Source organism: Amblyraja radiata, chromosome 19, assembly GCF_010909765.2.
Source record: "Amblyraja radiata isolate CabotCenter1 chromosome 19, sAmbRad1.1.pri, whole genome shotgun sequence".
Classification (NCBI taxonomy): Eukaryota; Metazoa; Chordata; class Chondrichthyes; order Rajiformes; family Rajidae; genus Amblyraja; species Amblyraja radiata.
The window spans coordinates 9,086,783-9,104,359 of NC_045974.1; the positions used below are offsets into that span (position 1 = coordinate 9,086,783).

At 45.6% G+C, this 17,577-nt stretch overlaps 1 protein-coding gene across 6 annotated transcripts in view; it reads right to left on the minus strand.

The window, feature by feature from the left end:
- Positions 1-17,577, minus strand: part of cadps2 (calcium dependent secretion activator 2) — a 393,466-nt gene that overhangs the window by 218,975 nt on the left and 156,914 nt on the right. For all 6 annotated transcript variants that reach the window (XM_033037622.1, XM_033037627.1, XM_033037625.1 and 3 more), the window contains exons 7-8: positions 14,815-14,926; positions 619-758 (exon numbers count right to left, since the gene is read on the minus strand). In XM_033037622.1, the coding sequence (XP_032893513.1) occupies positions 619-758; positions 14,815-14,926 (252 nt within the window). The remainder of the gene's footprint in view (positions 1-618; positions 759-14,814; positions 14,927-17,577) is intronic.

Consider the following 17,577-nt stretch of genomic DNA (forward strand, 5'->3'; position numbering starts at 1 on the left):
AAAAAGACAAACAAATAAACAACCAAACAAACTATAAACACAATCATAAACACACACATATTCTTTTACATATTAAATATTGTGGGCGGAAGGAAAAACGTTCAGTAAAGTTAGTCCCTGGTGAGATAGGAGTTTACAGTCCGAATGGCCTCTGGGAAGAAACTCCTTCTCAACCTCTCCGTTCTCACAGCATGGCAACGGAGGCGTTTGCTAAGTTTACTAAGTACCCTCTATATCTCTCGTTCCCCTTTCCCCTGACTCTCAGTCTGAAATAGGGTCTCGACACAAAAAAAGTCATCTATACCTTCTCTCCATAGATGCTGTCTGTCCCGCTGAGTTACTCCAGCTTTCCGTGTCTGTCTTCGGTTTAAACCAGCATCTGCAGTTCCTTGACAGACACACAAAAAGCTGGAGTAACTCAGCGGGACAGGCAGCATCTCTGGAGAGAAGGAATGGGTGACGTTTCGGGTTGAGACCCTGCTTCAGACGATGTGTAGCGCTTGCACTCTGTGCTGTCTTTCCCTCTCCATTATCCCAAGGCTTTACCAGTACACAAAATCAGCTCTGTCAGAGCCAATGCACAGCTGTATCTCCAACCTACTCACGTTGCAGACTTACCCGCAGTGTTTCATGTTTGGAGGTTTATCCATCTTTACCGCCAGTTTCATTTTCAGATCTGAATCTTGGCTATTTTTTGGTGTCACCATCGTGAGCAATTCTGGTGTCTTCAGACTGTTGGGAGTCGGGTAAAGAACGAGCTGAAAGACAGCAAACAAAAAGCGTCGCGTCAGCAGGATGAAACGAGACGATTAATGAAGCCCCTGTCCCACTTAGGAGACCCAAACAGCAACCTCTGGTGACCTTGCCCGCCACCCAAAAAAATAAAAATCAAGGTCGAGGTGACCTGCAACCTCCTACCACCTCCCACGCATATGTTGAAAACCTTCCTCAACTATGAAGAAGACCGGCTTCGACTAGACCTGCGACTAAAAAAAGATCGATTTTTAAAACGGCAACCTATTTTTAGTCGAGGCCGGTTTTAATCATGATGAACATAGAAACATAGAAACATAGAAAATAGGTGCAGGAGTAGGCCATTCAATATGATCATGGCTGATCATCCAACTCAGTATCCTCTACCTGCCTTCTCTCCATACCCCCTGATCCCTTTAGCCACAAGGGCCACTTCTAACTCCCTCTTAAATATAGCCAATGAACTGGCCTCAACTACCTTCTGTGGCAGAGAATTCCAGAGATTCACCACTCTCTGTGTGAAAAATGTTTTCCTCATCTCGGTCCTAAAAGATTTCCCCCTTGTTCTGGACTTCCCCAACATCTGGAACAATCTTCCTGCATCTAGCCTGTCCAACCCCTTAAGAATTTTGTAAGTTTCTATAAGATCCCCCCTCAATCTTCTAAATTCTAGCGAGTACAAGCCGAGTTAATCCAATCTTTCTTCATATGAAAGTCCTGACATCCCAGGAATCAGTCTGGTGAACCTTCTCTGTACTCCCTCTATGGCAAAATAGCAGCAACCTGGATGAAGCCTCGACCACGCAGAAAGCACTTTTGACCATTAGGGAGAGTGACCAAAACCTCCGGTGACCTCATGGAAACCTTGGGTGGCGGGCAAGGTCACCAGAGGTTGCTGTTTAGCTCTCCTAAGTGGGACAGGGGCTTTAATTTCAAAAGGTGCACTGTGATGATGTTGCAGTCTCCACAACATCCTTTCTGATCAGCACAGTTTCTTTCAGCGTCTTCTAATATCCCTGCAGCAAATCTAACTTGCATCTGCCCGTTAACATTGAGGCACCTGCCGCGACGCTCCACGGACATCAAGGGCTGTCTCAGAAGTGGAAGGAAGGTTAATTCAATGGAAGGGTCTGTGGAAGGTTTGTGAACACTGTGAGGTGAAAAATCAAACTGTTCCCAGACACCAATTGATCGACGGAAATTGCAGCCACTGTCAAAAGCGGAGCTTGTGTAAAGGCGAGAAGGAACTGAAGATTGTGCAGGTAGCCTTGGAAGGTGAAATCAATTTGCTGGGGAGAAACCAGTGCAGATACTTAAGAATAGGGAATAAAGGAAATACTGAACTTCGTGAAGCAATGAGGAGATTACATCAGAAGGGTCTCGACCCGAAACGTCACCCATTCCTTCTCTCCAGAGATGCTGCCAGTCCCGCTGAGTTACTTTGTGCATTTTGTGTCTATTTAGGTGTTAATAATGGTTAATTGGGTTTTGGTTAATTATCATGTACACTGAGGTACAGTGAACAATTTATTATTCGATCATTCTATATTCTGGATATTAGATTCAGCAGGGTAGAATGTGATTAGGCACGCAGTTAATATTTAGTTAGAGTAGGGAAGGGGAGTGGAAAACATAGAAACCTAGAAACATAGAAATTAGGTGCAGGAGTAGGCCATTCGGCCCTTCGAGCCTGCACCGCCATTCAATATGATCATGGCTGATCATCCAACTCAGTATCCCGTACCTGCCTTCTCTCCATACCCTCTGATCCCCTTAGCCACAAGGGCCACATCTAACTCCCTCTTAAATATAGCCAATGAACTGGCCTCGACTACCCTCTGTGGCAGAGAGTTCCAGAGATTCACCACTCTCTGTGTGAAAAGATTTCTTCTCATCTCGGTTTTAAAGGATTTCCCCCTTATCCTTAAGCTGTGACCCCTTGTCCTGGACTTCCCCAACATCGGGAGCAATCTTCCTGCATCTAGCCTGTCCAACCCCTTAAGAATTTTGTAAGTTTCTATAAGATCCCCTCTCAATCTCCTAAATTCTAGAGAGTATAAACCAAGTCTATCCAGTCTTTCTTCATAAGACAGTCCTGACATCCCAGGAATCAGTCTGGTGAACCTTCTCTGCACTCCCTCTATGGCAATAATGTCCTTCCTCAGATTTGGAGACCAAAACTGTACGCAATACTCCAGGTGTGGTCTCACCAAGACCCTGTACAACTGCAGTAGAACCTCCCTGCTCCTATACTCAAATCCTTTTGCTATGAAAGCTAACATACCATTCGCTTTCTTCACTGCCTGCTGCACCTGCATGCCTACTTTCAATGACTGGTGTACCATGACACCCAGGTCTCGCTGCATCTCCCCTTTTCCTAATCGGCCACCATTTAGATAATAGTCTGCTTTCCTGTTTTTGCCACCAAAATGGATAACCTCACATTTATCCACATTATACTGCATCAGCCAAACATTTGCCCACTCACCCAGCCTATCCAAGTCACCTTGCAGTCTCCTAGCATCCTCCTCATAGCTAACACTGCTCCCCAGCTTAGTGTCATCCGCAAACTTGGAAAAGTTGAGATAGTTGATGTCACGCCAGCAGTTTTGAAATGAACAGGTCCAATGATGATAGAAGGTCGTCTGGTAGACTCCAAGAGGAGGGGGACTGGTGGAGACGGGAGAAAGGGTCATCACTGGGTGGTGAGGACTCCTTCCCAGCGAAAAAGGAAGCAAATTGTGGTCGCAGCCCGGGCCATCACACAAACCAACCTCCTTCTATTGATTCCATTTATACCTCACGCTGCCTCGGCAAGGCCAGCAGCATAATCAAGGACCAGTCGCACCCTGGCCACTCCCTCTTCTCCCCTCTCCCATCAGGCAAAAAGTATAGAATTGTGAAAACGCGCACCTCCAGATTCAGGGACGGTTTCTTCCCAGCTGTTATCAGGCAATTGAATCATGCTAGCACAACCAGAGAGCAGTGCTGAACTACTATCTACCTCTTTGATGTCCCTCAGACTATCCTTGAGCAGACTTTGCTGGCTTTACCTTGCATTAAATGTTATTTGCTTATCATGTATCTATACATTGTCATCATGTATTGTCTTTCTGCAGACTGGTTAGCATGTTTTCTTTTCTTTCCACTGTACCTCGGTACATGTGACAATAAACTAAACTGAACTGAAGGCACGGAGGTCGACGCGACGGTAGACAATAGACAAATAGACAGATGTAACATCCACTGTGGTGGGTGTTAAATTTGTGTTTATTGTGTGTTTTGTTATTTTATTATATGTATGACTGCAATGCAACGAAATTTCGTTCAGACCGAAAGGTCTGAATGACAATAAAGGATACTTTGACTACTTAGGTGCAGGAGGAGGCCATTCGGCCCTTCGAGCCAGTGGTAGAAAAGCTGTATGTCGTGGAGGACCCGGAACTCGTTGAGGTGGGGGCAGAGATGATACGTCCGAAGAAGGGTCTCGACTCGAAACGTCACCCATTCCTTCTCTCCAGAGATGCTGCCTGACCTGCTGAGTTACTCCAGCATTTTGTGTCTATCTTCTTGTGACCACGGCAATTGCTGAAGGAGATTCGTGCACTGTGCAATATCTGTTTAGAGGCAATATCTGTTTGCCAAGCAATCGTTTGATGATAAATATTCTCAACAGCGTGGCATTTAAGTGCTTTCAATTTCTAAACAATGTATTTTGTGTTTTATGACTGTTGGCAGATCAATTTCCCTCCTGGGATAAATAAAGTTCTACCGTATCATATCGTGTCGCAATAACAAAAATTGCTTCTATAAAGGTACATTTAGATCTATTTCATTCAGAGGCAGCTCAGTGCTCAGACTGGCCAGCACGCAACAAAAGCTTTTCACCGTACCCCTGTATACGTGACAATAAACTAAACTAACAGCACATTTGGGGGGGGGGGGGGATAAAATGATAAACCCTTGTAAACAACAGGGTAACGTTTACAGTTACAGATGAAACATTGCAACAGTGAATATTACTACTTTGACATTTAGCGATTTAAAATATATTCTGAGTCTGACTGAAGGCAATAAACTCTCTACACATGGAATTATTCAGGTGATTTTTTCCACAATAGATGCCAATAAAATGTAAATACTGGAACAAGGGATTTAGGTAGTAAAAATTGATTTGTTTTGTTTGTGATTGTGAATGTATGAATATTTTTAGTATTCTTACGATTGTACAGAGTACTTCTCATGCCACTGATGTGGAAAGTTCAGAAAGTAGTTATTGACATACTACGGAATTTTTGCCTAACTTGCTTGAGAAACTTTCTTGGCAAATATTTTTACTTTTATAGATACAGCATGGAAATGGCCCACCAGATCCATGCTGACCATCGATCACTCGTACCCACGTTGTTATTCCACTTTCTCATCAGCGCCCGACATGCCAAGGAACATTTTACAGAGGCAAATGAACATACAAACCGGTAGAGGTCTGCCATTTGTTTTTAGAGATACAGCGCGGAATCAGGCTCGACGGTACACCGAGTCCTCGTCAACCAGCAATGTCCGCACATTAACTCTATCCTACACGCTCGAAGGACAATTTTACATTCATACAAAGCCAATTAACCTACAAACCTGTATGTATTTGGAGTGTGGGAAGAAACCGTAGATATTGGAGAAAACCCACGCAGGTCACGGGGAGATCGTGCAAACTCCGCACAGGCAGCAGCCGTAGTCAGGATCGAACCCGGCTCTCTGGTGCTGAAAGCGCTGTAAGGCAGCTGCTCTACCAAGGTGCCACCGTGCCGCCCATGTGGGAGGAAACCAGAGCACCCAGAGGAAACCCACGCGGTCACAGGATAGAACGTGCAAACTCTACATTTTTATTCTTTTTTATCTTTTTAAAAACCTCTTTGAAAGTGAACAAGTTGAAGGACGTAGACGATTTGCAAAAGAACTAACAAAATGAACTGCAGATGCTGGCTTATGCCAAAGGCAGCCACAAATATATTGGAGTAACTGAGCGGATCAGGCAGCATCCCTGGAGAGAATGGACAGGTGACGTTTCGGGTCGGGATCCTTATTCAGACAAATTGTTCTAAAGGTGTTTGGCAATTGATGAATTCTCGAACATTAGGTTTAAGGTGAATGGGAAAAGATTTATTAGGAATCTGAGGGGTATCATTTTCACACAAAGGGTGGTGGGTGTGTGGAACAAGCTGCCAGAGGAGGTAATTGAGGCAGGGACTATCCCAACATTTTAGAAACAGTTGGACAGGTACATGGATAGGACAGGTTTGGAGGGATATGGCAAAACGCAGGCAGGTGGGACTAATGTAGCTGGGACATGTTGGCCGTTGTGAGCAAGCTGGGCCGAAGGGCCTGTTTCTATGCTGTATGACTCTATGACTCCATCTCAGAGGGAATGAATTGTTTTAATCTATCGGGGTCCGAGCTTGTTGTGGGCGATGGAGAGGATCAGGAGCTGCTTCGGTAGAACAAGCTCGCAGCAATCCGGACATTGACCTTGATGAAACGGCGCCAAACATGGCGGTGTCGGTATTCTTTGCAAAATGAATTTCACTGTGTAATATTTAATTACATACGTGACAATAAATATCCATTGAATCTTTGAGCCCACTTTCGTTATGCTCAGCACACCTCGTGGTTTGTTGACTTGAAGAAGGATTGCATCTGTGTAGGCAGCTGCTTCTTGAATTAATTAAAGTTATGAATAGGCACGCTAAATATATAGACGACGCAATGTATACAAGATATTTTTACTTCCAATATGATACGTTACTAACAATCAACATCACCTGTGCTGAGAATCTTGGCGTGTGAAGGGCATTCTCCCGTCCGTGGCGGCACGGTGGTGCCGCGGTAGAGTTGCTGCGTTACAGCGCTTACAGAGTCAGAGACCCGGGTTCAATCCCGGCTACGGGTGCTGTCTGTACGTAGTTTGTACGTTCTCCCCGTGACCTGCGCAGGTTTTCTCCGAGATCATCGGTTTCCTCCCACACTCCAAAGAAGTACAGGTTTGTAGGTTAATTGGCTTGGTGTAAATGTAAAATTGGCCCTGGTGCATGTGGGATAGTGTTAATGTGTGGGCATGGCTGATTGGTGCAGACTCAGTGGGATGAAGGAGAATTTGCATCTCCAATGTTTTCAAGAGGGGGTTAGATTTAGCTGTGGGCTAAAGACATCAAGGGATATGGGGGGAAAAGCAGGAATGGGTACTGATTTTACTTCGGAGTCACGTGAGTGACTACGTGAAGAACCCGCTCAGTGCGCAGGCGCGGCATTATGCCAGCAGTGCAACAGCGGCGGCAGCTGGAGTCAGGCTCTCCAGCTGCACTTTAAAACGGACCGTCAGGTAAGTATACGGTGCGTTTGGAATAACGGAGGAGTTGTGTTTGCCTTTCAGAATGTCGACACAACACAGAAAACTCTCGAAGAGAACTGCCCCCGCTTCAACTCTACCAGAGGAGCGTTCCATTCCAGCGGGGCAGCAACCGGCGGCTGCGTCGCTCTCAGAGCGTTTCGCTATCCCCGAGACCGAGCCGAGCCCAGTCTCGCCAAAGCCTGCACGGCGGACTGGGAAAGCGGCCAGGAAGTCCAACCGGCTGATCATCTCCGATTCGTCGGAGGGGGACATGTCTCCACCAAAGCGGAGGAGAGACAGCCGCCTGAGCTGCATTCAGCAGCTCCTGGAGCAGATGCTCCACCGGGTCACGCAGCAAGAGCGTTCCCGGGGAGGAAGGACAGGTACCTCCTCCACAGTGTCTTGTGCACTGCCCTCTGCTCCCTCATTACTGGAGGCTAGCATTGGTGACCAGGGCTGGGCTGGTCTGGAACAGGGGCAGGCGGACAAATTCGGGAGTATGCCAGGGGTGCAGGAACAGGAAGAGCTGTTGGGTGTGGTGGACCGCTTTGTAGCAACCCCACGGGCTGGAACCAAGAATGGCGGCCAGCATCAACCATCTATCCAATAAACCATTACTGGAAAAGGTGCTCGCTGAGGTGCTGGAACAACACACAGCACCAGAAAACTGTGAGGCCCTCAAAGTAAAAAGTGTCAACAGCCAAATCTGGGGGCATGTGGGGTCACACATCCGGTCCCAAGAACTCAAGCTACAGCGGATCCTAAGGCTCCTGACGTCGGCCATCACAGCCTTTGCTCGTTCCGTGGAGACCACGGAGATGGATACCTGCCAGCAGGATGTGCTGGCATTAATGTGTACCACACAATTTGAGATCAACAATCTCCGGAGGGAAAACATAAGACCTGCCCCCAATCCCAAATTTGCTGGCTTGTGTAAAGCCCCAGCTGCGGAGACGGACGCGCTGCTATTTGGGAAAGATCTCATTAAAAAACTGAAGGAGATGGAGGAAGCATCAAAAACCTTCGGCCTAATGAGGGCAGGCCCCGGGACGAGCAAACCAAGACCTCCGATACCCAAGCGGCAGCACCCCACGGCATCCACCAGTCGACGTCCGCAATATGGGACTGGTGAACGCTTGGGGACCGCACATTATCCCCAAAGATCTTTTTTAGATCAGGGCCCGCAGCGGACCCCCTGGAAAATGCGCCTCCCCCCAACATCGCCAGCACGTCAGAACAGAACCTTCAGGAAAATGAAGAAACAGAATCGCCAATAACCATGGAGGTAGGTGGGTCTGGTTCCTACCAGCATATAGAGAATAAGGGTGCTTTACTAACAGGGGGGAGATTACACTTGTTTAAAGAAGCATGGGGTATGGTCACGAGTGACAAGTATATACTCAACAGCATTAGTGGATATAAAATTCAGTTTATATCAGAAAAAACGCCGCCAGTTCAACATTGGCCCCAAAGGGTATTTTCTCCCTCCGTCAAAGAGCAACGGGAGGGACAAGCTGAACTGGTGAGACTTATCACAAAGGGGGTCATAGAAAAGACCAAACATGAACCCTTGGAATTTGTATCCAATATATTCACCAAAACCAAAAAAGATGGTGGATGTCGCATCATCATTGACTTAACATCACTAAACAAGTTTGTTAAGTATATACATTTCAAAATGGAAACATTTGTTACTGCTAGACAACTGATTTCCAAAGGATACTACATGGCAAGCATTGATCTCAAAGATGCTTACTATCTAATACCCATACACAAGGATCATAGCAGATACCTAAATTTTATCTGGATGGGGCAGCCGTGGCAGTACAAAGCATTGCCTACTGATCTAACTTCAGCCCCAAGATTATTCACAAAAATATTGAAGCCAGCCATGGCAATACTAAGGAAACAAAAACATATTGTCATGGCATATTTGGATGATATCCTCATAGTGGGGAAAACAATGGAACTGGCTGTGGCAGCAGTCTCAGCTACAAAACAGCTCCTTGAAACGCTGGGGTTCATCCTACATCCAGACAAATCTAAGTTAAATCCATCCACTATCATGGACTACCTGGGTTTCACAATTAACTCAGTCCATATGACTGTTACCCTGCCAAGGGAGAAAATGTTTGGATTAGCACAATCATGCAATAATTTAATGGTCAACAAAAGACCAACTATTCGACAAGTAGCAACAGTGATTGGTAAAATGGTAGCAGCATTTCCGGCTACACAATTAGGACCTTTGCACTATCAAAATTTACAAAGAGCAAAGGTACAGGCACTAAAACGACATAGAGGTCACTATGATCGTGTCATGATATTACCCACGGAAGCAATATCAGAGCTCCAGGTAAGCTAAACACAGTGGCAGACACCAGGTCACGCAAATTCAATGACAACATCGAATGGATGTTAAACCCTAAAGTATTTGCTAAAGTTATCAAGCAATATGGAACGCCAGATATCGATTTATTTGCATCAAGACTAAATCACCAGTTACCTATGTATGTCGCTTGGGAACCAGACCCAGAGGCAGCAGCGGTAGATGCCTTCATGCTGGATTGGGGAAAGTTCTTTTTCTATGCCTTTCCCCCCTTCTGCCTCATCAGTCGGGTACTTCGCAAAATACAGATGGACTCTGCTTCTGGTATTTTGATGGTGCCCGACTGGCCTACACAGCCATGGTTCCCAGTACTACATGACATGGTGGTAAAATCACCTATGGTGTTTCCCAGTGATCCAGGACTATTAACTCACCCAGTATCAGGCATAAGCCACCCATGCCATGAAGACATTAAACTCCTGGGTTGCAGGTTCTGAACAGACCTTACCTGGACCTGGGATTGTCCGAACAAACCATCACCACCATGTCAGCATCCCTTCGAACATCCACCAAAAGGCAGTACTTAACCAGCATCAAAAAATGGGAAAAGTACTGCCAGGAAACAGGGACAACATATGAAACAGCCACAGTAACCAACGTATTGGAGTTCCTAGCCTATCTACACCATCATGAAGGGATCAGCTACAGTGCCATCAACACAGCACGTAGTGCTCTTTCTGCTTACCTCAAACCAGCAGGACATCAGGCAATGGGATCCCATCCACTGGTGGTAAAACTTATGAGGGGCATTTATAATATTAAGCCCCCCAAGCCCAGGTATACCCATATTTGGGACATCAGTGTCGTCCTGACATACCTCAGGGAATGGCCACCAGCTAGATCCCTCAGCCTCGAGCAATCAACACTGAAGACGCTCATGCTGATGGTACCTCGTATCCGCTCAGAGGGTCCAGTCACTACACAAATTGAAACTGGACAACATGGTGACAACCCCAGATCAGATCACATTCATTCTACAAGGTCTGATGAAACAAAGCAGGCCAGGAACATCCAATCCACTAGTGGTATTCCGGGCCTACCCACCAGAGCCACGATTGTGTGTGGTGACCCATCTACTACAGTATATAGACACAACCCACAACATCAGAGGGAGTGAACAAGCCTTATGGGTCAGCCACAAAAAACCTCATGGCCGGGTAACAAGCCAAACCATCTCAAGATGGCTAAAACAGGTACTGAAAGCTGCCGGGATAGATATTAATACCTTTAAATCTCATTCCACTAGGGCAGCGTCCACATCAACGGCAGCAAGAATGGATGTACCTATTGACCTCATTCTGAATACAGCAGGATGGTCGAGGGAATCAACATTCAGAACATTATACAATAAGCCGTTGATGAAACCTGATTTATTTGCAGCAAAGATATTAGAAGCTGCAAATATTTAATTTAAGCCCGGGGGAGCAATTTATTTTGTTATTGTTAATAAATACCTTTTTTTTGTTTCTTGAAAAACAGAGTCATTGGGTAATTACGATAACACTTACTCCCTCAAGAACTTCGGCAGTGAGTGAATAAAACTGTTACACGGTTTGAAATCACAGAGCTTTGAAATCTTCACGTAGTCACTCACGTGACTCCGAAGTAAATTAGTAAGATTAAACGAGAACTTACCAGTTTGAAGTTTGATCTGTATTTTATGAGGAGTTACGATGAGGGATTACGTGCCCTCCGCTCCCACCCTCATTATATGGATCAAACTGATAAATTGATGTCTCTTTTTCTTTACTATGTTTACTTCAAATACTTGTGTCTATCTGTGATTCCACACCGCTGCTTGGAAGTATGCCGCGCATGCGCACTGAGCGGGTTCTTCACGTAATCCCTCATCGTAACTCCTCATAAAATACAGTTCAAACTGGTAAGTTCTCGTTTAATCTTACTATTTTAGATGATCACCCATGATCATATTGAATGGCGGTGCTGGCTCGAAGGGCCAAATGGCCTACTTCTGCACCTACTTTTCTATGTTTCTGTATAACTAAACTAAATTAATTTTGTGGAAATACATGACAGTATGTGAGCCAGAACTCCTGGTAAAAATAAATAAATAAATAACTCACACAGAGAGTGGTGAATCTCTGGAATTCTCTGCCACAGAAGGTAGTTGAGGCCAGTTCATTGGCTATATTTAAGAGGGAGTTAGATGTGGCCCTTGTGGCTAAAGGGATCAGGGGGTATGGAGAGAAAGCAGGTACAGGATACTGAGTTGGATGATCAGCCATGATCATATCGAATGGCAGTGCAGGCTCGAAGGGCCGAATGGCCTACTCCTGCACCTATTTTCTATGTTTCTATGTTTCTAAGGGTGGGATTTGCGCTCTGTCCTATTTATGCTGCAAGTCCAGGTGCAGATCCACAGTTAATTGTTAAAGTAAAAATCCAGCCGGGACTGAAGACCCTGGGCCTGCACCCGCAAGAGTTTAGAAGGATGAGGGGGTATCGCATTGAAACTTACTGAATAGTGAAAGGTCGTGATAGCGTGGATGTGGAAAGGATGTTTCCAGTAACAGGAGAGTCCAGAACCAGAGGGCACAGCCTCAGAATAAAAGGACGTACCTTCAGAATGGAGATGAGGAGGAATTTCTTTAGCCTGAGGGTGGTGAATCTGGGGAATACGTTGTCATAAATGGCCGTGGAGGCCAAGTCATTGGGAATTTTTAAAGCAGAGATTGATAGATTCTTAGATAGACACAATCTCTGGAGAATAAGGATGGGTGACGTTTCGGTTGGAACCCTCCTCAGGCTTTCTCTCCAGATGTTACCTGATTTTCTCTCCAGATGTTAACTGAGGTTCTCCAGCACTTTGTGCCTATCTTCAGTATAAACCAGCATCTGCGTTTCCTTCCTACACATTAGTCAATAGACAATAGACAATAGGTGCAGGAATAGGCCATTCGGCCCTTCGAGCCAGCACCACCATTCAATGTGATCATGATACTGATAGATTAGTAAAGATATCAAAGGCTACAGAGGGAAGGCGAGAGAATGGGGTTAAGAGGGAAAAATAGATCTCAGCCACGATTGAATGGTGGGATGGACTCGATGGACTGAATGGCCAAAGCTGCTCCATTGTCTGTAAGATTCGCTGAGTGTGGCATCTTTACAGCAAAACTCACCCAGAAATGGCATGCAGTATAGATGCTGTGTTTGCAAGAAAGTTCACACCTGAATTTGTCACTTAAATTAATGTCTTTAATTTCCAAATGGAAGTGCACCCTCAACAACATCATCGATGTGAGTTATTGCCAATCACCACTTTCTCATTGAGCAGCAGTTAGATCGAGACTCGCATCAATCCTGTTCGAATAGTTGCTGAAAATTCTTTAAAACAATATATATTTTCTTAAATTTGCCTTTCTGTCACTTTATTTCTTCCCCTTTATACAATTTCTTGCTTCCTGAGGAACAAAGAACAGTACAGAAGGTAGACACAAAACGCTGGAGTAACTCAGCGGGACAGGCGGCATCTCTGGAGAGGAATGGATGACGTTTCGGGTCGAGACCCTTCTTCAGATTTTTTGTGTCTAACTTCAGATTAAACCAGCATCTGCAGTACTTTCTTACGCAAGAACAATACAGTGCAGGAACAGGCCCTTCGGCCCACAATGTCTGGACTGAACATGATGCCATTATTAATGATGTCCATGGGCTTAACATACACTAATCTATCTGCCTGTACCTAATCCATATCACAATTACAATAATACTTTATTAGCCAAGTATGTTTTGCAACATAGGAGGAATTCCATTTGCCATGTCAGTCATACAAATAAAAAGCAACGGAACAGACAATATACATTTTAACATAAACATCCACCACAGTGACTCCTCCACATTCCTCACTGTGATGGAAGGCGTAAAAAAAGTTCAAATCTCTTCCCTTCTTTCCTCTCCCGTGGTCGGGGCCTCGAGCCCTTCGTTGACGGTATGATCTTGACTCCCGTAGCCGGCGGTGTTTTGGCCCTCCGCATCGGGGCGATGTCAGCTCCCCCGCGCCGGGCGATTGAACCTCGCGTCAAGGCTGGTCGAGCCTCTGCGTCGTTGAAGCTCCCGACTAGCCTCTTCCGAGACTGCGAGCTCTCGATGTAAAGTCCGCAGGCCGAGGTGGGAGCGATCCCAGACAAGGGATCGACTCCGATGTTAAGTCCACGCCCCGCGGTGGGGCCCAAAGTCAGTCCGAGGAGGCCTCCAGCTCCATCGATGGTAGGCCGCAGAGCGACCGGAGATGCGATCCGGAAAACAACCGCATCTCCGGCAAGGTAAGAAACTGAAAAAAAGTTCCCCCCGACCTCCTCCACCCCCCCCCCCCCCCCACATAAAACAAAATGGAGAACATTTACACAGACTTTAAAAACAAACTAAAAATTTAAAAAAAGACGAAAAAACAGACAGACTGTTGGTGGGGCTGCCAATCGTGCGGCACCCCTGGTGGTGGTCCCTCCAATCTCTGCATTTACATGTGTCTATCTAAAAGTCTCTTCAATGCCATTATTCAATGCCAATGCCATTCAATGCCTCCACAACCACCACCCTCAGCATAATAATCATGCCCTGCACTTTGCTCCTCCGACCATAAAGCTTAATCCTATGCCCTCTAGTTTTAGACCCTACTATCCTGGGATAAAGACTGTGGCTATTCACCTTATCTACGCCTCTCATGATTTCATAAACCTCTATAAGGTCACCTCTATAAGGCCGCCTTTGCTACAGGGATAAAGGTACTGGCTTGATTGATCGATAGAAAGATACAGCATGGAAACAGGCCCTTCAACCCACCGAGTCCACGCTGACCATCGATCACCCGTTCACACTAGTTCTATGTTACTGCACTTTCGCATCCACTCCTTACACCCTTGGGGCAATTTGCGGAGGCCAATTAATCTTCAAACCCACACCCCTTTGGGATGTGGGAAGAAGCCAGAGCTCCCAGAGGAAACCCATGCGATCACAGGGCGAACGTGCAAACTCGACATGGGCAGCAGCCAAAGTCAGGATCAAACCCTGGTCTCTGGTGGCACGAGGCAGCAGTTCTACCTGCTGTGTTGCCCTGAAGGAGAGTCTTATCCAGTCTTTCCTTATAACTCAAACCCTCCAGACTCAGTAACATCCTCATAAACCTTTTTTGTGCCTCTTCCAGTGAATGACAACCTTCCTATAGCAGGGCGATCAGAACTGTACACAATGTCAATTACAGATCAAGAAAATAACAAGACCAGGATGGCTCAGGACAGAGAGCGAAAGTCACAAATGCAAAAGTTCCTCTTACCTTCCCCAATTCTTTGTCTTCGAGGGCAAGAACTCCTGTGCTCTCCGTGAAGAACTTAATCTTGACAACTGGACGAGGATGAGTGGTGGTAAAATCTCCCTGCGTTCCCCATCTGAAAATTGAAAGATTTTTCATCATTTAGTGGCTACGGCTTTAGCCTGGTTAGATTTGACTTTGTAATTTCACCGATCAGACGGAGAATGTTTCACTGCATGCAATGGATACATGGATAACTTGATACTGCTGTACAAAGGAAATACGTCGATCAATCAAAGTGCTGGTGGAACTCAGCAGGTCAGGCAGCATCTGTGAAGGGAATAGACAGACACGCCAACACTTTGTCTTTTGCTCAAGATGCCCACAGCTGCATTTTCTCGACTAACTAATCATTCTCATTTGAAAACCAGCAAAACTCCACCCTCATCTCTACCGACTGTAAAAAGCTGTAGTGTTGCAGCAACAGAGAAAGTGCAGGTTAAAAAAGTGCAAGAGTTCCAACAAAGTAGATTGGAGGATCGGGAATACACCCTTAGTTTGTGAGAGTCTGTTTAAGAGTTTGATCACTGCAGGTAAGAATCTGTTCTGGAATCTGGTGGAACACGTTTTACAACTTTTCTTTCTTCTTCGTGATGGGTGAATCTATAGAAGTTGGAACGAGTCATCGACGCCATGCCGAATTTCCTGGATGCGTAAGATGGCCAATGTAACAGACTAGACTTTATTTCCAACCAAAATCAAGCTTATTTTTCAGTACAAATAATTAAAAACATCGAGAACTTCAGAGTGTCAATGCCCAACGTCTAGTCACTGAAGATAGACACAAAAGTCTATCTTGAGTCTGAGACCCAAAACCTCACCCATTCCTTTTCTCCAGAGATGCTGCCTGGCCCGCTGAGTTACTCCAGCATTTTGTGTCTTTCTTCGGTGTAAACAAGCATCTGCAGTTCCCTCCTACACATCTAGTCACTGATCTTAGTTTGTTCATCTTAACTATGAATGAATGAATGATATTTTATTTTATTATTACGCGTGACATGTCTTTGTTTTGCATACACAAATATGCAAGAAAGCTACAAAGTATTCCGGTCATCTAAAAGATACAATACACATGTTGCTTCATGGTCACCTTTAAAGCCGAGATTGATAGGTTCTTGATTAGTAAGGGCATCAAAGGTTACGGGGAGAAGGCAGGAGAATGGGGATCGACCCGACTGCGGATGGTTGGACTGCCCCGACCGCAGGAGAACAAGAGGAAGAAGATTGAAATTTGTTACCTTCCATCACAGTGAGGAATGTGGAATCCACTGTGATGGTTATTGATGTTAACTTTTATTTTATGTGGCTGTGTGTCTAGTTGCTTTTCACTTAGTATGGCTGTATGGTAACTCCAATGTCACTGTACCTTAACCGGTACATGTGACAATAAACTGACCTTGAAACCTTGAAACCTTGAGCAGAATTAGGCCGTTCGGCCCATCAAGTCTACCCCACCATTCAATCTTGGCTGATCCATCTTTCCCTTTCAACCCCATTCTCCTGCCTTCTCCCCGTAACCCCTGACATCCGTGCTGATAGATGGAGTCAGTGGAAGAGAGGTTGGTTTGCGCGATGGTCTGGGTTCGATTTTGGGCCCTGTGTTTACCATCACAGTCATCTGGGGTTCCTTAAAACAGGTTGCCGATCGAGTACATGGACTATCAACCACACCAGACGTCTCTCTTGTATCTTTAATCATCGTTCGTGAGATACGCAAGGGTGGTGTTTAACTGGAGATTTATGTCACTAGCAGTGAACAATTACAATGACACATCAAAGAGAGAGAAAGCTAAATGTAGATTATTCCACCACCCCATTGAGAGCAGCGGATATTGATCTTAATGAGTGCAATTAGATCAGGATCCAATTGCAGTCCATTGCGTGATGGGTGTTCTGATTGTACCACAATGTCATTGCACGAGCTGGCAAAGAATTTGTTGCTACTGACAGGATCCAGGCACATTTAGACTACAAAGAACATAGGCACAGCTTATTGTACTGATTTAGCAACTTAAGATTCATTAAACGTGCAGGTTTTCCCGCTGCTCAGTGTCGCTCTGTATTTTTCCCATATCATAAACTTCACAAAAGTCATCAATCCCCGCAAATTTTCTAAACGCAAAACCATGTTGGAGATAATAAGCTTGAGCAGCCTCTACCTGTCGCTCCACCGCAGAGCTCTGCGGTTAATTCTGTGATCGTGCTGATAGCTGCCGGGATAGAGAAATGATTCCCTTCAAGGCTTTGTCAAGAAACCACTGTAACAGCTGCATGCGAACCTGCAGTCGACAACAGTGCTAAATGGTCTGCATCTTGAGAAACCTAATGAGCCAATTCCCGTCATTGTCAGACGTTATGTGGTGTGTGCCTTGATACACAGAATCGATCAAATCTCTGGTAACTCAACTGAGTGGCTATTCCTCCCGTGCAGGAACAGCGGGAGGCTATTCGAGAGTTGAGGCTAAGTTGGCTGCCAGCCAGCTTTGACAAACCGCCGTTCATTACGGTTCTTCGCGCCATCTCAGGACTTGCAATCGAATCGACCACAACATGGCAAACAATCGTGCAGCAAACCACATAACAGAGATTAAATCTGTGCCTTCCCTCGGCTGTGCAGTCGAGCAGAAGGCAATCCAGTGTGGTGTGTAACAATATAGTGTGTAATGTGACGCCATGGATATAATTTTATCGCGATGCATCACAGCTTGGTTTGGGAACAGCTCCAAC